Source organism: Nanorana parkeri, unplaced genomic scaffold, assembly GCF_000935625.1.
Source record: "Nanorana parkeri isolate BGI_ZX_2015 unplaced genomic scaffold, ASM93562v1 scaffold1137, whole genome shotgun sequence".
In the NCBI taxonomy this organism is placed as follows: domain Eukaryota; kingdom Metazoa; phylum Chordata; class Amphibia; order Anura; family Dicroglossidae; genus Nanorana; species Nanorana parkeri.
Window position 1 is genome coordinate 353,102 of NW_017307405.1, and position 26,902 is coordinate 380,003.

General features: G+C 40.8%; 1 protein-coding gene across 1 annotated transcript in view; it reads left to right on the forward strand.

Moving 5' to 3' along the window:
- Positions 1-26,902, forward strand: part of NKAIN3 (Na+/K+ transporting ATPase interacting 3) — a 361,396-nt gene that overhangs the window by 242,813 nt on the left and 91,681 nt on the right. The window contains exon 4 of the mRNA XM_018568104.1: positions 18,796-18,993. Within this exon, the coding sequence (XP_018423606.1) occupies positions 18,796-18,993 (198 nt within the window). The remainder of the gene's footprint in view (positions 1-18,795; positions 18,994-26,902) is intronic.

Below are 26,902 nucleotides of genomic sequence, written 5' to 3' on the forward strand. Positions count from 1 at the left end.
AAGTTAAATTCAAATTCTTCATGTTGTGCCATGGCAAAAAAACTTAACAAACTACTGTAGAAAGAATTTCTCTGAAACCCTATCCCACTGCTCCTATAATTGCTGCAGTTCATTGCTCAAAGCACTGTAGGCAGTATCTGAAGTCAGACCACATGTATCCTGTAATATGAAATATCACTTTGTTAGCAGTTAGTGGTATGAGTGAAATTAAATATCCTGTTGCTTAAAAACATTCAAATGAGTCAAACATCCGAAGAGTAACCCTGTTATATCTAAGAGGCTGAGTGCTCTGGATGACATAATGTACATGCACACACTTTTAAGTGGATGCAGGGCGTGAAATATCTGACAATATTGAGATTAAGCATGTGTAGAAGGGTTTGGTCACTGATCAGACACATTGACCACTACTGCAGTGCTCTGTCCCAGCAGCAGCCATATCTAGAACCTTTGTTTCCCTTTATTTGGGTGCCCTTAGGTTTTAAACTGAACTTTACAGGTTAATGTGTCCACAGGGAGTACTGTGATCTCTGAAAGGGGAAATGAATGCCTGTAAGTTTTATGTATGCACATTGCTTTGCATGCATACATCCGCTGCAAGTACACTAAGTTTCAAATTAGCTGATGTACTGGTGTGGTATGCAAACATGATTGATATATCTAAATACCTAAAAGGTATACAATAGGTGTACAGAGGAGACCAGGGGTGTGATGTGAGTGTGCATAGGTGAGTGTACATAGGTGAGCATCTTACAATGAGTTTATAGTAAATGTAATGCTTCTCACTATTTTTAGAAATAAGCTAGACTTGTACTTTAAGTATAGATGTTGCCTTCAGAGAAATCCACAGGTCGGAATGTTTAGTAGGTCCAGAGATATAGACAGTGTTCAGTTACATGCAGGTCACAACCATTGATGTAAAAGTCTGGTTTGACCCCATTCCTTCCAGGTCCAGAGTCTCCTTGCTAGTTGATGAGACCACCCTTCAAAGTAAAGGATCCTGGCAAAAACCTGGGTAATTCCAACACTACATAGGATGACAAATATGCATTAGTACAAAATAGTAGCTTTAGAGAAATCCACAGGTCAGAATGTCAGTAGATCCAGAGATATAAACAGTTGACAGTACAAGTATCTCTCAACATCTAAAAAAAAAAAGTCTAGCTTGACCCTATTACTTCCAGCTCCAGAGTCTCCTTTCTGGTCAATGAGGCTGCCCATCACACTTAGGGGCCATTACAGAGGCTTGAGAGGAGAAAGCTCAGCTTTCACAGGAAAGGGCATATTTCCACATAACCTTGGCTGCCTATATGTCTGGACACACTGATCATAATGACATTTGGGTTTTCACTGAACCTCTGGCTATGTATATTTTAATTGCTCAGATTTGTGACAAGTTTACTATTGTTGTTTGTATACTTGTTCTTTTACTTTACTATGCCACAATTTGTTCTGTCTTCCTAGGGACTCCTAATTCCTACATTTGTCCAGGTCCATCTAATTTGTTTGACAATCTCGTGATGACATTACAAATGTTTTCAATTATAAATAGGCCTATGCTGCTACTTATTCTTCTTTCTTCTAAACATTATTATCAAAGTAATCTTTCATGTTCTGCACCTATTGGGATACACTTGTCACCTCATCACATAAGACCTTCAAAAAGTTTATTTATACTAATTATTATTTTACAACATCTTGTAGCTATGTTTGATAAAGGATCATTTGATGATATTTGCTTAGTTGAGAAACAATAAAAAAATGATAGAATGCAGTACAGTGAAGTTAGTATGTCCCTTTGGTAAATCATAAATCTTCATTGAGTTTATGCATGAATTTTCCTCTGGAAAAAAAAGAATAAATCTTGTACTGGGTTGTAAAGTGCTGATGGGTCAGATGCAAATTAAATGTTACCTATACTAAGCCAGTTTTCAAGCCGCTGGGATTTTAGTGTGTGATAATGCATTAATCTTTATTACAGTAAGGAGTGATATCCTAAAGTAACCCTGTCAGTAACAAGGCGGGAAGGCTCCTGGCCAATCTGGCTCGGGGACGGTGCCCTCCAATGCATATTCCAAAGTTGCACGATGAACAGGGGATTGCCCATACCGACCTAAATTCTATATGCACGATCTTTAGTAAATTTTATACCACACTGTATGCACAAAAAGAGTCCGACATGTCGGCGGGAGCCTCCTTCCTAGAATCTCTGACCTTACCTACACTATCCCCTGATGACCTGGCATCGTTAAACGGAGATATTACTCCCCAGGAAATACTGACGGTCATTAAAAATTCACCACGGTCTAAAGCCCCTGGCCCTGATGGCTTTTCGGCCGAATTCTATCACCTCCTATCGGATGATGTAGCCCCCACTTTGGGCAAGGTATACCAACAAATACTATCCACCCACACATACCCGGACACCTTTCAAGACGCATATATTCGTCTCATTCCCAAAAAAGGAAAAGATCCGCTTCAAGCGGCATCCTACCGACCTATATCCCTTCTTAATTTGGATGACAAAATGCTCTCCAAAATCCTGGCTAATAGACTGGCGGCCGTACTGCCGAAACTTATCTCTCCTGACCAAGTAGGCTTTGTAGCAGGAAGATCTGCGGTAACTAATGTTAGGAAAATTGTCTTAGCCCTGGAAGGCCATCGCCTCTCTAACCCTTCCTCGCGTCCATTGGCTTTAATAACGCTGGGTGCAGAGAAGGCTTTTGATAACGTCAACTGGCAATGGCTTTCCATGGTGATGCACCGCATGGGCTTTGCGGTTTTTTTTCACATTTCATCACTACGATGTACTCATCCCCACGGGCCCGCATCCTCACATCAGCCGCCATCTCCCAACCCTTTTCTCTGCATAAAGGCACTAGACAGGGATGCCCTTTATCGCCTTTACTGTTTAACCTGGCATTGGAACCCCTCTCCAGGTCCTTAGCATCCTCCTCGCTATACTCCGGATTCCAGACAGGCCCCCATGATTTAAAACTAGCGCTATTCGCAGATGACATAGTCCTCCTACTCTCAGACCCTTCCACCCAAGTGCCCAGAGTGTTAGCCCATATTGTCCATTTTGGTTCCTTCTCAGGCCTCAAGATCAACTTCCACAAAAGTGAACTTCTCTTAGCGCCCTCCCATTCCCCCTTAGACAAATCCAGCTGGCCTCCACGCTTCTCTATCAAACTTCAACAACATGCGGTGACATACTTGGGTATACACCTCTCTTCCAAAGCCACGGAGCTATACCACCTAAACTTCCATCCGCTAATTCACAAGATCACCCAGGAGCTTCACTCTTGGCAATCCCTTCTTAATTTGGATGCCAAAATGCTCTCCAAAATCCTGGCTAATAGACTGGCGGCCGTGCTGCCGAAACTTATCTCTCCTGACCAAGTAGGCTTTGTAGCAGGAAGATCTGCGGTAACTAATGTTAGGAAAATTGTCTTAGCCCTGGAAGGCCATCGCCTCTCTAACCCTTCCTCGCGTCCATTGGCTTTATTGACGCTGGATGCAGAGAAGGCTTTTGATAACGTCAACTGGCAATGGCTTTCCATGGTGATGCACCGCATGGGCTTTGCGGGGTTTTTTTCACATTTCATCACTACGATGTACTCATCCCCACGGGCCCGCATCCTCACATCAGCCTCCATCTCCCAACCCTTTTCTCTGCATAAAGGCACTAGACAGGGATGCCCTTTATCGCCTTTACTGTTTAACCTGGCATTGGAACCCCTCTCCAGGTCCTTAGCATCCTCCTCGCTATACTCCGGATTCCAGACAGGCCCCCATGATTTAAAACTAGCGCTATTCGCAGATGACATAGTCCTCCTACTCTCAGACCCTTCCACCCAAGTGCCCAGAGTGTTAGCCCATATTGTCCATTTTGGTTCCTTCTCAGGCCTCAAGATCAACTTCCACAAAAGTGAACTTCTCTTAGCGCCCTCCCATTCCCCCTTAGACAAATCCAGCTGGCCTCCACGCTTCTCTATCAAACTTCAACAACATGCGGTGACATACTTGGGTATACACCTCTCTTCCAAAGCCACGGAGCTATACCACCTAAACTTCCATCCGCTAATTCACAAGATCACCCAGGAGCTTCACTCTTGGCGTGATCTTCCCCTCTCGAAACTGGGTAGATGTCAGCTAATCAAGATGATCAGCTTTGCACGCCTATTATACCCTATGCAGATCATCCCTGTCTTACTTAAGCATAAAGATGTTTGCACGCTACATACGGCCTTCTCCAAATTCATATGGAGGGGGAAACGCCCACGTATAGCTCTGCGGAGACTCCAACTCCCCTCGAAATCATTGGGAGCTAATATACCAGATGTACGGATGTATAACCTAGCGTGCTTATTCAGACATGTTAGAGACTGGATTAACGACACCTCATTTTTCACTAACTCGGACCTGGAGAAGAGTCTAGTATACCCTTGGTCCCTATCAGGTATCTTACACACGCCTATCAGATCCCTACCCCCAGCCATAAAAAATAATATTCTTTTACGAGACACTATTATTACATGGAGGGAGGTGCGGAAGCTATTCGACCTCCCAGGAGTGTGCTCCCCCCTTATGCCCATTACATCTACACCAGCCTTTCCCCAGGGGAGAGAATCCCCAGTGTTCGCTGAATGGCAATCCAAGGGTATATCCCGTCTCCAAGATCTATTAGACCCCCAGGGCCGCTGTAAAAACTTTCGAGACATACAAAAGGAATTTCATGTCGCTCCTAAACATTTTCTGCAATATGCTCAGATTTCACACTTTATTAAAACAAATCTCCCCCTCCTCAGAACTGTACCTACCGTCCCTCTTCAGGAGCTACTAGCGACACCCTCACAGAAAATGCCGCTCGCCCACATTGTCCGTTCCATACGTACCTCACTACCTTCTATACACACTCAGTCTTTCTCTCCACAGGTGACAAAATGGGCGACCCTCCTACAGATCCCACAGGAGGAGGCGGATCAGATGCTACTCAGGGGATGGTTAAACCTTAGGAAAGCCATTGTTAGCGAATCCTGGAGGGAAACCCAATTCAAAATAATACATAGAGCATATTATGCCTTCAATATTCGATACAAAAATTCTCCCCTGGACTGGCTGACGGCCTGCCCCAAATGCCACGCCCCATCACCGGATTTAGATCACCTAATTTGGCTATATCCCCTTATTCAATCTTTTTGGACAGTGGTGCTCCAGTATATTACCTCTATATCTGGTACCCACAGACAAATATGCCCGATATTCTGTCTATTTCATACGGCTACCCCGGCAGACATAGCTGTCCCTCATGAACCATCTAGATGGGAACATTTATGTTTACTGGCGGCAAAGAAGGCGACACTAACTAACTGGCTGCTCCCAAGCCCCCCCACAATAAAACTAGTAAAAGACCTCCTACACAAACTGATGTCCCTTGACCTGCTAGATGCGCAGATAAACCAACCCCTCACTGCGAACTTCTTTGCCACCTGGTCCACTTTCCTAGCGACTGAGCTTCCTACAAACCGACTGAAGGAAATTATGACGACATTTCAAGTCACTAAGCGGTATCTCACCTCAAAACTCGATGGATCACTTGGTGCACTAGATGTCCTGTAGGCTGCCAATACTTGATGCCTCCAGACTGACCCCTTTATGTCCAATGCTACATAGCAAGGTTGATGGCACTGCTTGTGTCCATATCTATGTTTCTTAGGTACTAAAATGTAATATTGATATTTTTATATGTCTACGTTATGCTCCAATCTAGATCCTATTTCTTTTCAAGTGTACCCCTACCCCCCGTGGGCTGTAAGGCTTGATTGTGGTTTAACACAAACATTAAGATTGATTATTCATATTCATCTATGTTAGTCAACGCTCAGTTATGGCGATGTTTCGTTTCTTATTATGCGTTCTGTATGTATGCAGAAGTTTTTTTCCAATAAAAATTACATGCTAAAAAAAAAAGTAACCCTGTCAGTCACCCGCAAATGGGGACAGTTGTACTGGTGAGTTATTATTAGGACAAATAATTATAAATGTATAACTTTAAATGTTTTTGTGAGTTAAAAAGAAAAAAAAAGAAAATGTACATTGTGAAAAGTTACACCTGTGAATACCAACGTGGTGATGTTACCGGACGTAATGATGTGCTGTGAGTTCTCGCCTCCCACTGCACTGGCCCGTGATGGATATGAAAGACTCCCAAAAAGTGGTTTTTAAAGTTTTGACTGAAAATCTGGAAACTGTTTGTCAATGTCCCATGCCTTCACTATACCTTGGTGCCTTGTAAAAGCATTGCTATACAACTTCTTCAAAGTTGAACTAAAGTATCTTTGCTTTTAATGAAAATACTTTGTAACTACAGGTAAACAAATGTGCATGCATGCATACTTCCAAACCTTTGTTGCCTTTTGCATTATTTAGATTTTATATTTCTCCATGTGCCATTTGTAACGAGTCTCTCCAAGTGCAGGGATGGCCGCTTTGCGTTCCACGGTGGAACGCGGAAGCCGCTCGACTTCCGGATTGCTGAGCGAGCGGCCTGCGTTCCACGGTGGAACGCGGAAGCCGTTCGTTTCGGCGGCTGGCTCCTCCCACATCCCTGGGCTATTTTTTTGTTTTCTATTTAAAGCCCCAGCTGAGGCAGCATGGCGTTCCACTATTGGAGTCAGAACGCCTGCTGCCTCCTGACACCTGAACCAAGCCATACCTAGCCTCTGAGACTTTCAGCCCTGCCTGGGGAGGACCCCTATTGATCAGCCTGTGGACCTACACCTTGCACCTCTACCTGAAGCACCAAAACACAAGTATTCCTCCCGGGGAAGCCTTAAACCAGACCTTTGCTCGTTAAAGCTTGTGTGGATACAGACTGTATTGATTACCGCTCAACTGTTTCTTCTTGGGGAAATCCCTGGTATATCTGAGGCTAAGTGGCAATTCACTATCTATAAATCTGCAAACGTACCTCCTGTTTTGGTTAGTCATTGGTAACCTAGGCTATGACGCAATAGCCCTGCATTTAACCCTTTTTTGTTACATACGGCTGTGATGCTAGAGTCCCAAACTCCGGCTAAAGATTGGGAGTGACGCCTGGGACTCGAGCCTGAGAAGCCGTCTCCACACACCACCCTACTACTACACTCCGCAGTTGTGATCCCATACGTTGAAACTACAGCAAGCGTGACACCATTTTGCCTAGTCTGTTCTTCAGTAAGTGGGAGTTGATGAATTGCTATCACCTGATAGCATAAATCTTCACTCACAGGAAGTTCTCTAACGAAACAAATTTTGGATTCTTTGCAAGGAACAGAGCATGTAATCAGGAGTTCTACCACTACCAATTTTTTTTCTCTCCTCCGGTTCGTTTTCAAGCTACTTGTTTAAAAAATTGCAGCTGTCAACAAATAAGAAGGGAGAACACAGGGTATGACTTGGAGGAGTCACTCGGTTTTGTGCAGTGATGGTCCCTGCTTCTTATGCAAATATACGTTAGAAGCAAAATGACACACTAAGAGGAGGGTGTGGAAAGCCTATGACCTTTGGGCTTTGAAGCTTGTAGAGCTGAACAAATTGAGAATGATAGGTTCTGTACAGTGCACGCACAAGAGCTGGAAGACCTTCTGGAAAAGCCACACGACACATACAAGGACGTTTGGAGAAGGCAGGAGACATGAATCTAGGTACATAACTAATTTGGAAAAATTCTCCAATTCAGCTCACTTTCCAGTTCAGCTATGTTGTCCTAGATTGTTCATTTCTCCTGTCTTGTCCAAACTCCTCACCCTTTTGTTAGTAGCCCTGATAGTTTTGCAAGTATGCATGCATGCAAAGCTGGGACAAAGTCCTTTAGCACCCAAGGCGAAAAGGCCAAAGTGCACCCCTCCTAATGTGCCTTGAAATACTTTACCAGCATTTGTTACAGGCCCTTCCCCTTTTGGGCCCCCTTTCTGCTGATGTACCCAAGGTGGCCACTTCTTCTGCCTACCCCTTGGCCCAGCCCCGCATGGATGCCCTATTTATCTTGCAATTTCAAAGTGTTTGCATAAATAAAAAAGATTTAAAACGTTAATTTATATAGTTGTAAACAAAATAAATGCAGCCAAAAATAATGATAGCTTCCATAAGAAGAGGCTTACTTTGTAGTATCCCTGGGTGAAGAAACACTATTAGATCTCCCCTCCTCCATTCAGAAGATATAATGTATCCCTGAGATCTCTGGGTGATTGTTTCTGGGTGTGCTGCTTTCCATCACCATTGTTCTCAAACCACTAGGGTTCCAAACCTGTGCAAAATAAGAAATCATGACACATGTGTTAGACTTGTGCGCCGTCAAAAAATTTGTTCTGTTTCGTTTCGGAATATCCGTTATTTCGTATTTCGTAATTCGTAACTGAACTCAATTCGGATTCGGATTCAGTGTAGGCATTATAATCTGATGAACTAAGTATTGGTTTAATTATACATCAATCTAGTGGACAAAGTATATAAGACAAAAAGAACTCATGATAGAACTCGTGTATTACACTTTCTAAAAGACAAACATGTTCCACTTCCTCAAACTAAATCTGACCAAAACTGAGCTTGCAATATTTCCTCCACTCCATGTTCCCTCCCCCGACTTCTCCATCACAATCAACAGCACTACAATCAACACCTCCCTTCAAACCAGGGTGCTCAGAGTAATCCTTGATTCTGAGCTCTCTTTTCAGCCCCACATCCAATCGCTATCCAAATCTTGCCAACTCAACCTCTATAATATTCCCAAAATGTGTCTCTTCTTAACAAATGATACTGCAAAAGCTTCTAATTCATTCCCTTGTTATATCTCGCCTTGACTACTGTAACTCCCTTCTTGTTGGCCTAACACTAATCAGGCTATCCCCCTTCAGTCCATCATGAACGCTGCTGCCAGAGTCATCCACCTTACCAACCGATCAGTGTTTGCCACTCCCCCTCTGCCAATCGCTCCACCGGCTCCCACTTCCCCAACATATTACATTCAAAATACTAACAATAACCTACAAAGCCATCTACACCTCCGCCCCAACCTACATCCCCCACCTCATTTCAAAATATCACCCAAACCGCCCCTTAGCTCTTCCCAAGACCTCCTGCTCTCCAGCTCTCTTGTCAGCTCCTCGCATACTCGCCTCCAGGATTTTTCAAGAGTGTCTCCCATCCTCTGGAACTCCCTTAACCAATCTGTCCACCTATTTCCTACTCTGTCCACCTTTGGGTGATCCTTGAAAACTCATCTCTTTAGGGAGGCATATTCCACCTCGATATAACAGTACTTTCAGTTCTTCCACTAAATCATCCAAAACAGTTATTACCTTTTGTATCACTTGCCGCTCCTACTAGATTGTAAGCTCTCACGAGGAGGGCCCTACTACCTCCTGTACTGAAATTGTATTGTTAATTGTATTGTCTTACATATGAGGTAATGGTGCTTTACACGGACCCCCCGCTTTTTACCCAATCATGTCAAGTAATACATTTAAATTGTAATTTAGAATAAAGCATTGAAAATATGCTTTATGTCTTAAATGCAAGATTGACATTGGATTATAGAGAGTCATGAGACTTCTCTCACCTGACCTAGCACTTTGCTCTTTTTGGTGTTGTTGTTGTTGAATTTACCTAAAATTATGCAGAATTGGCCAGTCAAATCAACAAATAACAAATAGTGTACTTTCTTGCTGTCTCTCTAATCAAGTTCCCTGAGCCACTGGTTTACAAGTGCCCTATGGCAAATACCACCTTACTTACCAGGGAAGCAGGTAGACACTTTCATACGTAAGGTCCAGCATTTCATGAATGAAGTGTTACATTCAGTGTTTAGGCTGAAGCTATTAGCTTGTCTGTTTTCTCATGATTGCATTTCTTAATCAGACCTTTAGACTGTGTTACAAGCTCGCTGCTCTTTTGATTCCCAATAATATCTATTTTTTAAACTTAATTTGCATATCAATACCTTGCTTGATTTTCTACCACCATATGATGAAATTGTATCTGTTTCAAAAGCCCTGAGAATACATTTGCAAATATAATTTCCCTGGAGGGAAAAGGTCCTTTTAAAGCAACGTTGATACGTTTTCCTTCTACGGTTCTCATCTTGTCAGTGTATTTTTATTCATATTTTCTAGTTTTATTTGCATAACAAGAGCTTGCCTGTGCTTTTATAAGTGACTTTACCCACATCTTGAAGCACAGAATAGAAACTTAAAGTAAATTTGACAAGCAGCAAAAAGTACCCAAAGCAGCTCTGAATTACTTGACGTTTTTCTCTGCTGGCAGCACATAAGTATTGTGCTCATTACAAAAAACAAACTTCTTGCATTGTTTTATATTTGTATTAAGGCTTACAGGGTGTAGACTTTGGCATTACTGACTTTTTCCTTCAAATGTTAAAATGCTAATTTCTGTCTACAAAAGCCACATTACATCTTTATTGTTCCATTGTTGTACCTGAGCTCAGAATTACCCTAAGTTCTGTATTTAAAGGGGCCCTATGATGTAACTTCATGCAACTTCTGAAAACAACACTGTGAGAACAAACATGCTTTTGGAGTGTATTTGGGTCTCTATTAGGCATGGGCTCGATGTTCGAGTCGAGCGTGAGTTTGACTCGAACATCGGCAGTTCGTGTGTTTTGCGAACCCCGCAAGGCACTGTGCCAAAGCACTGTTCCTATAAACAGTTGGGCGGAGCAAGCTGTCACTGCTAGCTCCGCCCAATTGTAAATATGTTGCCGCCATCTGTCAAAATGACATTATGTGGCGGGAGTTCGTTGCAAGCGGACAGGATGGCAGCTTCGTTTTTTTTCATTTCTATTTATTTTTTATTGTTTTTTTCTATTCCTTTGAGTCGTTGTGGACAACGCTGGATGTCATGATTGACGCTGGAATATGTCGGTGGATCCATTAAAAAAAAACCAACAGGCCTGTGCTCGGATCAAGGATCTGGTATGGAATTTTAGGGGGGTGGGGTTTTTTCCCCCATTTTTGGGGGAGGGGTTTCCTCCCAGACTTTAGCAGCTATTTTATATAAAGTAACTTGTGTTTTATGCTTAGCGGTTCGGTCAGTTATATCCAGTTAGCTGTTATTGCAGTTTGTATACTGAGATTCATATAAGCTGCTTTGGCAACAATTTGAGCTCTTGGTAGTTGATGCATGACTCCAGTTTACCTTTCCTTTATTTTATTCATCATTGCAAGATTTTAGCTTGTAAACACAGCTAAAATCAATAGATCTCAAATATAAAAGTAGAAAATGAACAATTCCACATAAAACACCACTTTCAAGATACACAGTGCAATCACTCCATAAGCAAAAAGGAAATGTCAATGGAAAGAAAAAGACAAGTATTCAGCAGCTAAACTACATGTATGTGCAGAATTACTTAAGCAGTAATCATAAATCATATTAGGCATATATTCATGCACATGCACTTATTGACATAAACAGTGACAACAGAAATTGGGATGTGCAAAGTACAGTCACTCACAGCAAATAATTTCCTCATTCACCAACCTAAACTAAATTCGGATTAGATGCTAATGCTTAAAACCCAGCTCTGGGCACTTAAGTTGTCCCCCAGCAGTATATTAAAATAAAAACAGCTGTGGCTGCAATACTCACCTTCTCTCTGGCACTGTACTCCACAGTAAATTATTTCTGCCACTAGATGTCTTTAGTCTTCCAGGTTCATGCCCAGTGATGCTTGGTGTGCAGGAGACAATCTGAAGAGTATACTGCACATCACATATCTGAGTATATTGATACCAATACCGGTAACAGGGCGAGTACTCCTACTCATGAAAATGACGCAATACTAAGCGCTGATACCAGCACTTTACATTTATAAACAGAATTGGCTGCCTAAGGCAGCCTTTCTGTTTACAGAGCTGGGCACACATCTCCTCCTCATTCCTGGAAAACCATGTCGCTCGCTGGACCATCTGTACCTCGGTGAGATCCCACACAGCCTAACATAGACCCCATCCAGCCCACCATAGACCCCACACAACCCACCATAGACCCCACACAGCCCACCATAGACCACACACAGTCCACCATAGACCCTGCACCGCCCCCTATAGACCCTTCACAGCCTCCTAAGACCCTTCACAGCCTCCTAAGACCCTGCACAGCCACCATAGACCCTGCACACCCCACCATAGACCTTGCACAGACCCCACATAGCCCACCATAGATCCTGCACAGCCCACCTGAGCCCCCGTACATCCCACCTGAGAACCCCAGCCCTGGTAAGACCCTGCACGGCCTCCTGAGACCCTGCACAGCCTTCTGAGCCTCCGCACAGCCTCCTAAGACCCGCACCACCTCTTGAGACCCAGCACAGCCTTTTGGGACACCACACAGCCTTCTAAGATCCCTACAGCCTCCTGAGATCCCAGACAGCCCCCCTGAACCCCACACAGCCCTCCTGAGATCCTCTGCTGGAGACATCAGGCCAGCATCCTGTAGCAGCACTGCTGTGCTGTAGCTTCATATTATTCTGCATTGATGTATAATGCATTGCTGGGCTTTTGTAGTCCTCTATAGACGATGCCATTTGACATTGCTGTATAATGTATCACTGTAATTTGTAGTCCTCTATAGCTGATGGTATTATTCTGCATTGCTGTATAAATGTATTGCTAGGATTTGTAGCCCTCTATAGCCGATGGTATTATTCTGCATTTCTGTATAGTGTATTGCTGGGGTTGGTAGTCCTCTCTTGCTGATCGTACTATTCTGCTTTGCTGTAAAATATATTTCTGAGATTCACTGGGAATCTAAGCCACTTACTTGGAACAAGCATGTTCAAACCCAAATTCCAAAACTCCTGAGAATTCAGCATTTTTTTTTATTTGTACAGATGTTGTTTGCACCTACCGATTGCTCTTAGTGGCTTTTGTAAAGAAGCCTGTTTGTGCTGAATGAGGTTTAAAACTGGTGGTATTTCTGAAAGTGCCTGAAATAAAACCATCTGTGTTGCACAACAATTTCAATGCTGAATTGCAAAAATATCAGTTTCAGAATGAAAGTTTGAATCTGACTGTTTGCTCAAGGTAATGGCAACAACTACTTAGATAAATAGGATGTATTAGGCTCAATTTACAATGCTAACACCCCAAGATCAGTAAAAAAATAAATTTCTTTAAACATGACAGTTAAAAGTGACAATAAAATTTCAAAATGACAGTCTCATGGCTGAAAATAGAAAACTGGTGTTAACGTTTTGTGATTTTATCCTATTGCATGGGGGCACTAAATGAGCTGGTATGCCACGGGAATAATGTACAGTACATGAAAGCCTACCTGCTTCCTCATGTACTTCCTCGCAGACCTATTAATCTCAGCAGATGACTGTTTTGTTATTTCTTGCTTCTAGAGGTTTTCGTTCTATAACTGTATCTACTGAAAAGTATTGTGACTCCAGTAGCATAACATAAACTAATGCATCCACACCAGATCATTTATTTCCGAGTTTTATGATAACATTAGCTTTTGGGATATCTCTATGTCAATAATTGTCTTATCTTTTTCTCTATTGATTGTATTATTCCCATGATGGTTTAGGTGAGCTTCCTACTACGTTTACCACTGTCTAGACTATGGAAATTGGCTTTCGACTCTCATGAGAGTTCTTAGCACATGCTTTGTTGCAAAGGTGAATGGCCTTAAAGGGGCAGAAAAACTTTTCACAATTAATAAAAGAATAAAAACAAACTCAAAGATATAGTACAAATATACAGAAAATCTTATTCAAATATAATGACTATGGACTAATGACTAAGGAAGCATGACTACATAGGGCCTTGCCTGACACACATTGCGCAGGCATGGTCCACCATTGTCACTATCCAGAAGTGGGCCCAAAGCAATGATGTGCAAGCAGAAACAGGAGCCAGTGCATGTAGAAAGGGATTGGCTAAAAAAGGTTTGAGGAGAGCAGCAGTGCTGTAATGCAAAAAAAGAAGACTGTTTTTAAAAATTAAACAACATGGTAATTGTTTGTTATACACAGTGCTTTAGCAAACTAAATACCATTAGTTACGATTAGAGCTATGAGGTAGCTTAGAGGGTGATGGTTTGCACATTCAGTTTTGGCCATTTCTTTGTAAGCAATTACCGTACATAGGCGCTACAAATACAAAACTGAAATCATTTTTATGTTGAAGATTTCCAAAAGTGTAAACAACAAGCAAACAGGTTATGCCCCTTCAATAAAATTGCTATATAATATTAGTTATGTCGGTGCAATAGCACCTTGTGAGATTGTTGCTTCAATTTCCCATTAACTTTTGTTAGATTTCTTCGAGATACATTCCTGTAAATGATAATAAATTCATGTGGTAATAGATTTCTTGATGGCATCTTAGAATTCTATACAAAGGTTTCCAAGAAGTTAAAGTGAAGGCATGCTCTGGCTCTTTCACCAGATTGATTTTGAAGCATGCATTTATTGATCTGTGGCTTAGCTTTTATCAGCACATAGAATACCAGTGATGTTATTTTGTTAAATCAGATGCTAGAGGTCAAGTGCAGGGAGTAACACTTTTGATATGGTCAGCCTGAAGTCAACAAATTTTACTGCGAATAATAACATTAATAGTAGTAATTTAATATATTTTCAATTGTCACTAATTTCTGTATAAATCACAGATTCATCATTCCCTTCCCATCTTTTTTTAATGCAAATGTGCAGAGATGAGCGAATCAGGTAAAGTTCGGTTTGCAGGAGCTTCAGCGAACCCTGTTATAGTCTATTGTAACCAAATCTTGCTATATATTTTTTTTTGTTTAGCATTTTCCAAGAAAATTTGCAAGCTATTGTTAAACAAAAGTACATGGGTAGCTGGGCACTGCCTTGGGGATATGTGCCAATGCAAAAATGTTTAGAAAAAATAGCATTTAGCAGGGAAAGTGTATTTTAATGAGGCTTGAAGAGCAACATTGATGGCTAGTTTACACCAGTCCCGATGCATTCTGGCCGGAAAGCAGGCACTGATGTGCCATGCATTCTAGTGCGGGCGATCACCCTGCGGCCGGAGGGAGTGGCTGCAGTGCCATTGACTTCAATGCACCGCCACACCCTCTCCCGCCAAAAAACAAAGTGAGATGGCAGGAATGCGATCCAGTGCGTTCTGGCACCTATCGGGCTGGAACGCACTGGGGCTGGTGAGAACTAGCACTAAAAATACACAAATCCTTCCAATACCATGTTTATAAAGTGACATATTTTGTTTACAAACAGTAGCTGTGGATCTGTCATTTAGTGGCTGTAGGACTAGTACTGCTAAATGACGGATCCCCTGGCCAGCTTCTCTTTCTCAACAAACTGAATGGGGATCTGTCATTTACCAGCGGTAGCACTATCGCTGCTCAATGACAGATCCCCAACTGACTTCTGTTTGTCAACAAGCAAGTTAGGGATCCTGGATGACGTCATTGGCCAAATATGTTTCTAGAGGTGGTGGGCGCATGCTATTCTCCCTCTCCGGGCCACCCAGGCTGCTTGCCTGGATAAGGGTCTGGTATAAATATTAGGAAAAATCCCACAGTTTTTTTCTTCCCATTTGTTAATGTGTACTGTCCTTTAAAGTGGACCATTACCATCTTTCATTAAAAATAACACCAGCATGCAGCTCTGCATACTGATTTAAAATCATCTTACATTCATTAGTTAAGCAAACTTGTTTTTCAGTTACTTACAAATAGAGTATATCCAATTCCTGGTTCACTGTGCAAAAATGATGTAATGTGCCCAAGCATTGCATCCTGGGAAGATTACATCAGCAGAGCATTGCTGGGAAATCTTACCTGTAATCTCATGAGATCTCAGGGAAAGGCATTTCCCTCTCCTGAGATGATGTGCATGGTCACATGTCTCAGTCACATGTGCCAGAGTTCTTGGAAGTAAATGGAGATCCAGTAAACCTGTCCTTAGTAAAAATAGCCACTGTCAGAAGACTCAGGAAGAAAAGAGATGTAAGGTATCCAAAGAATAAAACGCCGGAAATTATTTAGAAGTATCTGTTTGTAGATTGTCATTACTAAACATTTCGAAAGGTGCCTAAGTTGTTATTTTAAAGAGAGAGGTAAAGTTCCTCTTTAAGATTCCCTTATCCAGGAATATGCAGTTTTACACTCCTGAACCCTACCAGGCCACATGTCTTCAGAATTTGGAGGGTAACTTGCAAGGGGTAACAGCAAAGCTTTCCCTTAATGCAAGGCACCTTGACTCCATGGTGATGGGGCGTTATCCCCACATCCTTTGTACTAATGGGTTGTGGGTGTTTACAGAAAGGAACTTATCAGAATTTGGAAGCCCCCTTTAGAATAAGGGATCCCTAAATGTGAGCCAATATGTTGCGCTTGGTATTAACTGTTAAATATTAAATATTCCCCCTAATGTTCGTGTCCTCCTATTATATCGTGAATAATTAGTGGAAACAATATATCATTTATAAAGAAAGTGATGGTGTTCGTGTCATAAAATGTTGTTTAAAACAATAAATTCAGTGACATTAGATATCATAAAGGTATCTTTAGTTTAGTGAAACCATGGGGGTGATTTACTAACCTAAACACACACACACACACGCACCAGGTGCGTGTGCATTTTTACACAGCAAAACATATTTATCAACCAAAATTTTATTAAGGGTAAAAAAGTGATCACACTTACAGGATTTGTTGGATAAAAGCGCGTATGAGTGTAAAGGACACTCAGCCTAGTAAATCTTTTCCCGTATGTCAGCAAGGAAGCGGTGGATACCCAAGGGTATCCACCGGTACCCAAGGGTATCCAAGGGTATCCACCGCTTCCTTGCTGACATAAGGTTAGTAAATCAACCCCATAGTTTAACTAAACTAAAGACACCTTTATGATATCTAGGGGTTGATTTACTAACCTTATAAACATGCCACGAACAAGTATACACCTCTGTAGTGTGTTCCCTCCCAGCATGATCTATTGGTGGAATCTAGACACCTTTGTAGTGTGTACACACCCAGCAGGTGTGTTGTGCAAAGCCCTGCATGAATTGCAAGGTGATGTTGTGTAAATTAGCTCTAGGTTGTGTTGCTTGCGTTGATGAATGCAGGAATGTAAATGCATGAGCTAACCATTTTTGTCTAAACTGTGAAGCAGCATTATATATGCATCATGTGCATGATTTTTCCATATATGGCATTAGTGAAAATATGCTTTTAGAGACTTTTTGGTTGATAAATACGTTTTGCTGTGTAAAAATCACACGCACCTAGTGCGTGCGTGTGTTTAGGTTAGTAAATCACCCCCCTAATGTCACTGAATTTATGTTTTAAACAACATTTTATGACACGAACACCATCACTTTCTTTATAAATGATATATTGTTTCCACTAATTATTCACGATATAATAGGAGGACACGAACATTAGGGGGAATATTTAATATTTAACAGTTAATACCAAGCGCAACATATTAGCTCACATTGATCACGTTTATACACATTGTTGCAGCTGGTGACCTAATACTTTATCCTAGCGCAACTAAATTGGTGAAAAAGGGATCCCTAAATATCCACCCCCTAGGGTTCAAAGTTCTCCTTGTTAACCATGTCATTAGAAGCTGGGGTTTAATGTCGATAAATGCAAAGTTATGCACTTTGGGATTAAAAATAAGCAAATGGGTTATACAATTTTGGGTATGCTGCTAGGGAAGTCGGAAATGGAGAAAGATTTGGGGGTCATTGAAGACCATAAACTGAATAATAGATTACAGTACCAGGTTGCTGTAAGCAAAGTTAGTAGAATCCTGTACTGCATCAAGAAGGGAATGTTTTGCAGGGACAAGTCTATAATTTTGCCACTTTACACATCACTGGTTCGGCCTCACCTGGAGTATGCGGTGCAGTTTTGGGCACCGGTGCACAGAAAGGATGTCCTTGAGCTGGAGAGAGTCCAGCGGAAGGCAAACAAACTCATCAAGGGGATGGAGGACCAGAACTATGAGACAAGGCTACTAAATTAAAATACGTTCACGCTGGAAGTAAGGAGATTAAGGGGGGGCATGCTTTTCATGTACAAGATGTTCTATAGTCATAGCAACATTAGCAACAAACTCTTTAAGATTAATTCCGTAACAAAGACTAGAGGCCACCACCTAAAACTAGTAGAAAAAAAATTCAAACACAAGGGGCGAAGGGGGTTCTTCTCAGTTCGCACGGTTAGGGTATGGAACTCGCTGCCACACGCAGTGATTTCAGCAAATAGTGTGGATTCATTCAAGAAGCTTTTGGACGATTTCCTGAGAAACCATAATATACAGGGGTACAGATACTCTTAAGAATGAGATGACTCGGGGACCAATACACACACACACACACACACACACACACACTAGGTTGGACTTGATGGACTTATCTCTTTATTCAACCTCAAATACTAAGTAACTATGTAACTATATTAAAGTAGTGTACAGCCTTACAGCAGGTGATAAAAGGTGCCTGCACATACCTGTTTAGGCTTCACAAACTCGCTTTGGATCTTTCTGGGATGCCTTGAACTGGCACATGCTGTATACAAATTTAAACTATCTAGGTATCTAAACTTTTATTACATGTTTAATAAATTGGTTTAATTGTCATTGCGACACATTTTTTTTATCAATTCAAGCACTTTGATAATTTACCTAATACTTGAAAATTTTGAAATTCAAAATAAAATACTTGTTTAAGCATGTTTATTCTAGCTAATTGACTCTGTTCCCTTTTTATATACTTTCTATAGGAAACAGATCTTATGACATTTAATATCTCCATCCATCGTTCATGGTGGAGAGAACATGGGCCTGGCTGCATAAGAAGGGTAGTGCCTCCTCCTGCCAATAGAGACCTTGGCGATCACTCATTCATCTCGGTGACAGGATGCATCATTGAATTTCAGTACATAGAGGTCATCCACAGTGCTTTTCAAATACTTCTGTCTGTAAGTAACTTTCTTTTAAACTCACATCTGCTGAAAAACCAAGCACCTGAAAGTTGAGATGTTATGCCTTTTTTCTTTTATGTAAAGTAACAGTGCAAAAACGATTAGAGATATTATAATCATATTTGACAGTTAGATATTTTTTTAGTAGTTTTTAAAAATTTGTGTTAAATGAGTGAAAATGATTATACCTAAAGTCACCTCATTAATTAGTTCAAGTTTTGCTGATGTATGATAGCCATGTGTGGTCTTGAAGACTAAAATCTGAAAACCCCTGCTATAATGTAAAACAAAAGTTGTCCAATGCCATACATATAATTCATGTAGTCTTAAATGGACAATAGACCCCTTTTGTATGGCTCAAACATACATGCAGTACCTGCACTGGTTACAGCTAAACTCCTATTGTCCATTAGCAGCAAACACGGGCATGTTCAAGCTAATATACTGTATATCACATACTATAATGTAACTCTCTTTCCACCTCTGATGGAACTATCTCTTAGAAATGCAACAGATAAAAGGATTATTTCTTAGCAGCATTGATTTTGTGCCTGGGAGTTGAAGTTGTTGCTACAGAAAATGACAATGAATATTATCTGTGATTTATGACCTCGCATATCCTTCTGTTCCAGTATGTATGCATTCTTCCCATATGTGTGTATTTTATACCTGTGCGGTTAAGTTGTCTGAATAAAGCTTGCTTTGTTCCAAGAACATTTTACAGATATTCAACACTGATATAATTAGTTACAGTATGGCTGAGTAACTAGGGAACTAGCCTGGCATCCCCTGATCCCTGTCCCTCTACTCTAAAATCTATGGCAGTCATAACCAATCACAATTTGTCTATAAATATCAGTCCCTGTGAGTCTAACCCCCTTTTCTCAAATGGCAGATTCAGGGAGGGGTTCATTTATCCTGTGCAGCTCATAAAAAGCGTGTTCAGTCCATGCTTCTTGCTTTGGATCCATTTTTTTTCTCTGGAAATCAACTGCTCTATGCCACCCAGAGGGAGCAAACAATTTTTTTCCAGTTATGCAATTCATGTGGTTATCAGGTTTGCTGGTCTGTAGTAAATAAAATGTTGTCCCAGCAGACACCCGCTTGATTTTCAGTGACTGTTAACTCATTGATCAAGTTAATGTGTAAGCAATTGTTGGTTACCATTAATAATAAAGAATATACTTAACTTAAAGGATTGCTGTGCATAGAATATTGTAACCTGTTTATTGTCATGTATGAATTAGCGCTGCTGATGTGTAGTATATAAACTCTGTAAAGTCTGCACAGCATGTCAAAATGATCATTAATATTTAATAGTGTATGTGTCAGCAGTACCTGGTTGTAGTGCCTAATATTTGTACTACTAAACACACAAATCATTTTTCAAGGTTGCTCCTCTGTAGAGTCTAGCCTGTGGCAATGGCTGTGTGTTGAAATGATCTCATCATAAAGTTTTAGATTGCACACACATAAGGCTGCGCTCAAATCTTTCTCCCAAGGCCACAGCCAATGTTCCTTTCAATTTATATTATATGTCATGACCATATCATTCACCGTCCTGCTTTCTGTGTTATTTTTATAAGACGGAAACCAATATGCTTCTGAAAAGTAGTATGAAATATAGCGGAACCCTTCATTTACACCTTTCAGGTAACCTTAGAACATTTATTGCACATTTTGAAAAGTTGTAAAATGCAGAAAAAGGTTTAATTATCATCTATCAACATGTTTTTAAATGAGGTAAACTAAGTATAGTTGTAGCGTTCTGACACCATGTAATGTGTGAACATACCCATGTCATTGCACATCACATGTCTTCAGAATTGCAGGGGGTTTGGAGATGTGGAATCTTCTTAGGGCTTGTTCACACCAAATGCAGACCAGATCTGCACGAGTTTCTGCACATAGTTACATAGTTACATAGTATTTGGGGTTGAATAAAGACATACGTCCATCAAGTCCAACCCATGCAGTGCAGTGTGCTTTGACACATTTTTGCCAAGTTCCGAGCCGGTTAAAAACTACGTATTTTTGCCTAAAATGGGCTTTTAGTGCATTCCAGGGCATTTGCATGCATTTTTGATGTGTTTGCATACGTTTTGGTGCGTTCCAGAGAAAAGAAAATAGGGCATGCTGCAGTTTTTCCACATGCTCTGGAACTGAATGCTCTGGTGTGAACTAGAGCCCAAAATACCACTGGAATACATTGGATGCAGTTTTGATGCGTTCTGTAACTGGTCTGTTCTGCATCTGCTTTGCACTTGGTGTGAACTAGCCCGTAGCCAGTGCAGAGGAAACATTGGAACTGAAAGTTCACAGATAACCGCTTTACTGAAGACTTTACAACACAAATGAGATCAAATTGCATGCACCAGAAAAAAAATGGAGGACATTTGTGAGCTTTAACAGACCATTCATGTAACAGTTTTAGCTGACTGTTCCTAAAAAGAACAATATCTTTCCAACATTTTCCAACTCAAGGACATCTTTTCTTAGTACTGGTGACCAGAACTGGACCGCGTACTCCAGAAACCTTGGGGTGCAGGTTATCCTGCACCCCAAGTGACATCACAACACTTGGGGACCCAAGACATATACCTCAATTGCTTGCTAGGTTCCCCAGACCTGAAACGGCAACTTCTATAAAATATGCACTGTCTCCTATGTTTTGTTTGGAGTATTTCTTTCTTGGTAGGCAGGTTTATATCTATCCATCTAGTGCTGGGTAGTACCAGAGGGCAGATTTTCTGATGCTTACATGCCCATCTGTGTCCAAGAAGAGAGGAAATACAGGATCCCAGAGAAGTTGCAGGCCCTGCTTAAACTGAACTTGGCATGAAAATTCAAGGTCCGCCTATTAGGTAGCCTCCCACCTCCATATCAAAAAAATCTAAAAGAAAAAAAAATTGAAACTGAAAAGTAAAAAATACATACCTTGCTCTGAGAAAGCTGAGAATTGCAAATCACAAAAGAATGTTCTCCTGCAAGGTACATTCTCATGCTAGGTCTGCTTTTACAGGTGTGGCAATATTAGGCCTAAATAATTTAAAGCCAAATGCCACAGTTTTGTCTGGAGTAGGGTTTTAAATAAAAGGAATTGTCTAAACCCTGTACTTAGCTTTTTTTTTGGCTTTGAGTCATGACAGTTAGTGCATAGCTCCCAACTGTTTCTCTTTTGGAGGGATTTGAAACCAAATCCCTCCGTCCCTCTTTTCACCTCAATTGTCCCTCTTCTCAGTCTACTGTATAGACATCTATCAAAAAACCTATTGTTTGACTACAAGATGTGTTACACTGCATTAAACTCCAGGAAAAAAACAAAACACTTGTAGGTTTAACCAATTGGTTTTTGTGCATTCATTCAAACCTGAGCGTGGAGAGGGCCTGTCATTTGTCTGCATACATTGTATTAAAAGGTGTCCCTTTTTCTCAGGAAGTTGGTCAGATATGTCAGTGGAAGGTATATCAGTGTAGAGGGCTGTGTCCAGTATTTGCTCTCTTTTTCAGTTCATATTTGCAGACAGAGAGCTGTGAAAACAGAGCTAAACAGATCAGACGGACTGACTGGCAATTCATTTCACAGATTGGCTATACTAATGTGGGCAGTTAATAAGAAAATGTCCTCGTTTATAGAAAGCAAGCAGAAAATGATGCATGCAGGAGCTGCGTATTTAGTGAATGTCTAAATTCACTAGTGAAATGTGATATTTACAAATGTGTTTGGATGAGATGCACTGCATTTCTATACCCAGCAGCAATACCTGTTCTTGTTTGTTATTGCTCATTGTGTAATTCTTAAGGAATATTTATGTTAGTCCTAGTGGAATAATGAGCAGCTCTGTAGAATTTTGCAATTAGTGGCTTGAGCACAAATCCCATGAAAACATTGTCTACTGAAAAACAACATACATAAAAATGCAAAATTAAAAAAATAGAAAGGAATAGAAAAAACAATCCAACATCCACAGGGTTATTCACTTTAGGGTACAGAGTTTAGAGAAGGCAGTAGAAGTGAACAATCTAGGACAGCATAGATGAACTGGAAAGTGAGCTGAATTGGAGAATTGTTCCTAATCAGCTATTTTGGCCTAGATTGTTCACTTCTTCTGCCTTCTCCTAACTCTTCTCCCTTTAGTAAATAACTTTGTTAAACTTTCATTTGAGGAAGAGTTGTCATTATTTTTTTATGTCTAATATGTTACCAACAAGTCTTTCATGAAAAATAGACAGCAAATGTAAAGTGCTGCCTTGCTGTAACCCCAATTACTCCCAAACTCACCTGGCAGAGCATGGCTGAACATTCCCTACAGTACATTGAAAATAAGTCCAAAGTAAGCCAGAAACACGCTCTCATAAGATCCTGTGGCACAGGAGGGATGAGCCAGAGATCCAATTTATGTGCAGAAGTCAAGAATTGCATCAGGCACTCAGCCTTTTTTCAGCGTAGCATGGAGAGAGTCAGCCCTGTATAGGCTCCAAGTCTCCTTGGCGCTTACAAAGACCTAACTCTCTTAACCCCTATTAACTAAATGAAGAGGCAGGGGAGTGAAGGAAAAGTAATGATGTGCACCTTATGGAGATGGAATTCCACTGAATAGGTTGTCCTTGTCTTTCATTATAAAAAATGATCATTTTATAGGCTCTTTTAAGGGGTCACTAGCTAGATTAATTTTACATGGGTAGAATTTTTAAGTATTAGGGTCTGCTTTATTGGTAAGAATAGGTTAGATTGAGACACTTAGGGACAGTTTTTTTATTGTTTTACTTTTTTTCAACTTTGAAAGGCCCTGGCCAATCACACAGCTGGGTAGATCTCAACAGTAATGTCGGGATCCGTCCCGGCTGTGTTGGTCTTAGTATACCGCGAGCTGTAGCTCACGGTATACTGAGCTTTGGGTCACTGAGTTTTTTCATTTTTTTTTATACTTCTTTATTTATTTTTTATGAGTCTTTAATTTTTTATATTACTTTTTTTTAACACAACTTTATTGCTATTACATGGGGGGCTAAGAAGCCCCCTATGGGATAGGCCCTCTTACATGACAGGTCCTCTTAATGGAGACATCAGGGGTCTCCAAGACCCTAAAGTCACCTAGGGACCCCCAGAGAAGCTGATGAGGCAGAGATCGGCTTCATCAGCTTCTCTAGCTGGAGAGTGACACTGAATGCAGGAAGTGATGTAATATACATCACTTCCTGCATTCGGGGACTGAGAGGAGATCAAAGGGAGTTCATGTACTGAACTCCCTTTGATCTCCTGTCACAGAGCCGTGCGGGTCCTGGCCGCATCGGGCACAGCGGATCTCAGGACTGGCAACGGCAGTGACAGCTTCTGACACAAGCGATCGAGCGTCTATATAGACGCTCGATCGCTTGACTGTAAAGCTCCCGGCCGGCCGTGTAATTACAGCGACCGGCCTGGAAGCTGCTCGTCAGGCTCCACTGTCTGCTCGTCGCAGACGAGCAGACGAGTGGATTTTCGAGCCCTGCCCCATACTTCTCCTTTAACACCTGTGGATTTTCTTTAAGCTGTGTTGACTTGTAGTGCTTGCAGTTGCACAATTTTAAATTACAACCATTTTTCTACTACATGTAAATTGTGATATCTGATCTAATCTTATTTGTCTGTTGAAATAATAAAACAAAATATACAAAGATAGTTGTTCGCTATGTTCAAAATCCAGTGAGGAGAAATAGTTGTTTTCAAATGCATTCTGGTAAACACAAAATCAGACAAACCATTCTTATATAGAGCCCTGTAGCAGGTTGTGTTCTTTGAATATTTTACCCAGAAACCTGTGGAGTCCTGGGAACATCAGAGTGCAGGTGAGTCTTCACTTTGGGCTATTGTTTGACTTCAATCAGCTTCTTTTAAATATACATTGACATTCTTAGTCAACAATCTATAATTGTTTCATATTTTCTCCCTTATTTCTCATTTTACATTACTATTTACTATAAAAACACACCTGTGCTCAGAGAGAGTTATAAATAACTGGACCCTGCAGCAAAATATGTATAGGGCCCCCTAGCTTTTTAAACACTATCTATGGAGACCTCTCACACAATAAGATTGCATTGCGCGTATACCCCTTTATAGCTGAACTCCAGACAAGAAACTAAATACACAGATGAAATACCTTTAGGAAGGCATTTACCTGCCAAAAGGATTTGTATTTTTGATCATCCATTCCTGTTATTTGCAAAGCTCTGCCACACAGCACAGTCCTGCCTGTCAGGGGACCTGATCTTTCTCTTTTGCTGTTTCACTTTAAATTACAAGTCACCTGTCCACCCCCGCTCTGTTACAAGACAGCAGAAGGGGAAGCAGCACACAGGTGAGCTCATCTCCTGTGACTTTGCTCTCTCCCTCTATTAGTGTGATCCTTGCATGCACTGCACTGATTGGCTCCTTGACCTGCTTCTCCCTCTCTGAGCTCTGCTGTACAGGGACTGCAAGAGGTTGATACCAAATCAAATTAAGATATTTACACTGCTTGCATTTAAAACATGATGTAGTAGCATTCATGTATGGCTTTTATATCTGCCTGGAAGTCAGCGTTAAAACAATTGTGGCATATCATTCTGAATTATACTGTATATGGTTCAATTATTTCCTATATATTCACCAGACAGTGCTGCTGGTACAACCCAAATGCAGACCCAAATGCAGACCGTTGCTATTCCTACCATGAGACATAGTTATATAGGTTGAAAAAAAGACACATGTCCATTTAATTCAACCAAAAAGACAAAAATAAATACATTAAAAATCTGCATTCTTAGAAACCTAAATCCGCAGTTAACTCAGAAGAAGGCAAACAAAATCCTATGAAAGGTATTCCAATTTTGCTCCAACAGGGAGAAAAATTACTTTCTGATCTCTTAAGGTAATAGAAAGCTCCCTGGTTCAACAATTTTCAGTGTTATATCCGTAGTCAAATATATTTTGTGCTTAAAGAATTATATTCAGCCTTTTTTCAAGCAATCTATAGAGTTGTCCAAAACTATCTCCTATGGAAGTCTAATTCCACTTTTTACTCATTCTTAGTGTAAAGAAGGCTTTCAGTATGCAAATGTTATACCTCTTAGGCTCCAGACGCCCACTTGTTGTTTGCAGTGATCTCAAAGGGTACAACTTTGCGCCAAGTGTACTATATGGACTATATGGATTTCAAGTTTACCATATGGACTATTTTGTATTGAGGCATTCTTTTTCAGGTGGCATTAAATATGGTTATTTTTGCTCTGATGTGGTCCTTCTTGATAACATGAACACTTTGGAAAAGCAGAACTTTCTTCTCAACCCAAATGCCCAGATTTTCAAAACAATATTTGCCCATGAGACGTGGAACCAGATGGAGTTGATGGGTATCTTGGGACAGCATTAAGCATGGAAACTTTTCTGGCTAGAGTTAGGCTTTTTGTCTGCAAATAAAAGTGTTCAATGCAGATCTTGATAAAGCTGCAAAAATAAAATTGCTGACAATTCAGAGATGCTTTCCACAGAGTCTAATTATAGTAATTCCAATTCCTCTCTATCTCTCCTGCAGGTTCTCTCTGCACCTGTCCTATAATCTATCACTGCAAGATCAGCAGCAACATGTTTTTAAGCAATCTGTTGAGAAAAGTCCAAAGGATCATGGGGTGTAGCATTGCTAGAATGCTGTTTGATCTTACTATAGTACTGTTCGTTATCCCAATCACTGTCCAAGGAGCTTCTTCCTCTCTGCAGGTATTAGGCACAGTCAGTGATGCCATTAAGGCTAGGTATAAATACTGAGGTCTTGTTAAAGGTCCAGTAAACCACAAGCACAGTTTGGTTTATTTAAAGACTTATTAATATATTATATATTACATATAATATATTATATTAATATATTATATATTACAGGTCCATTCG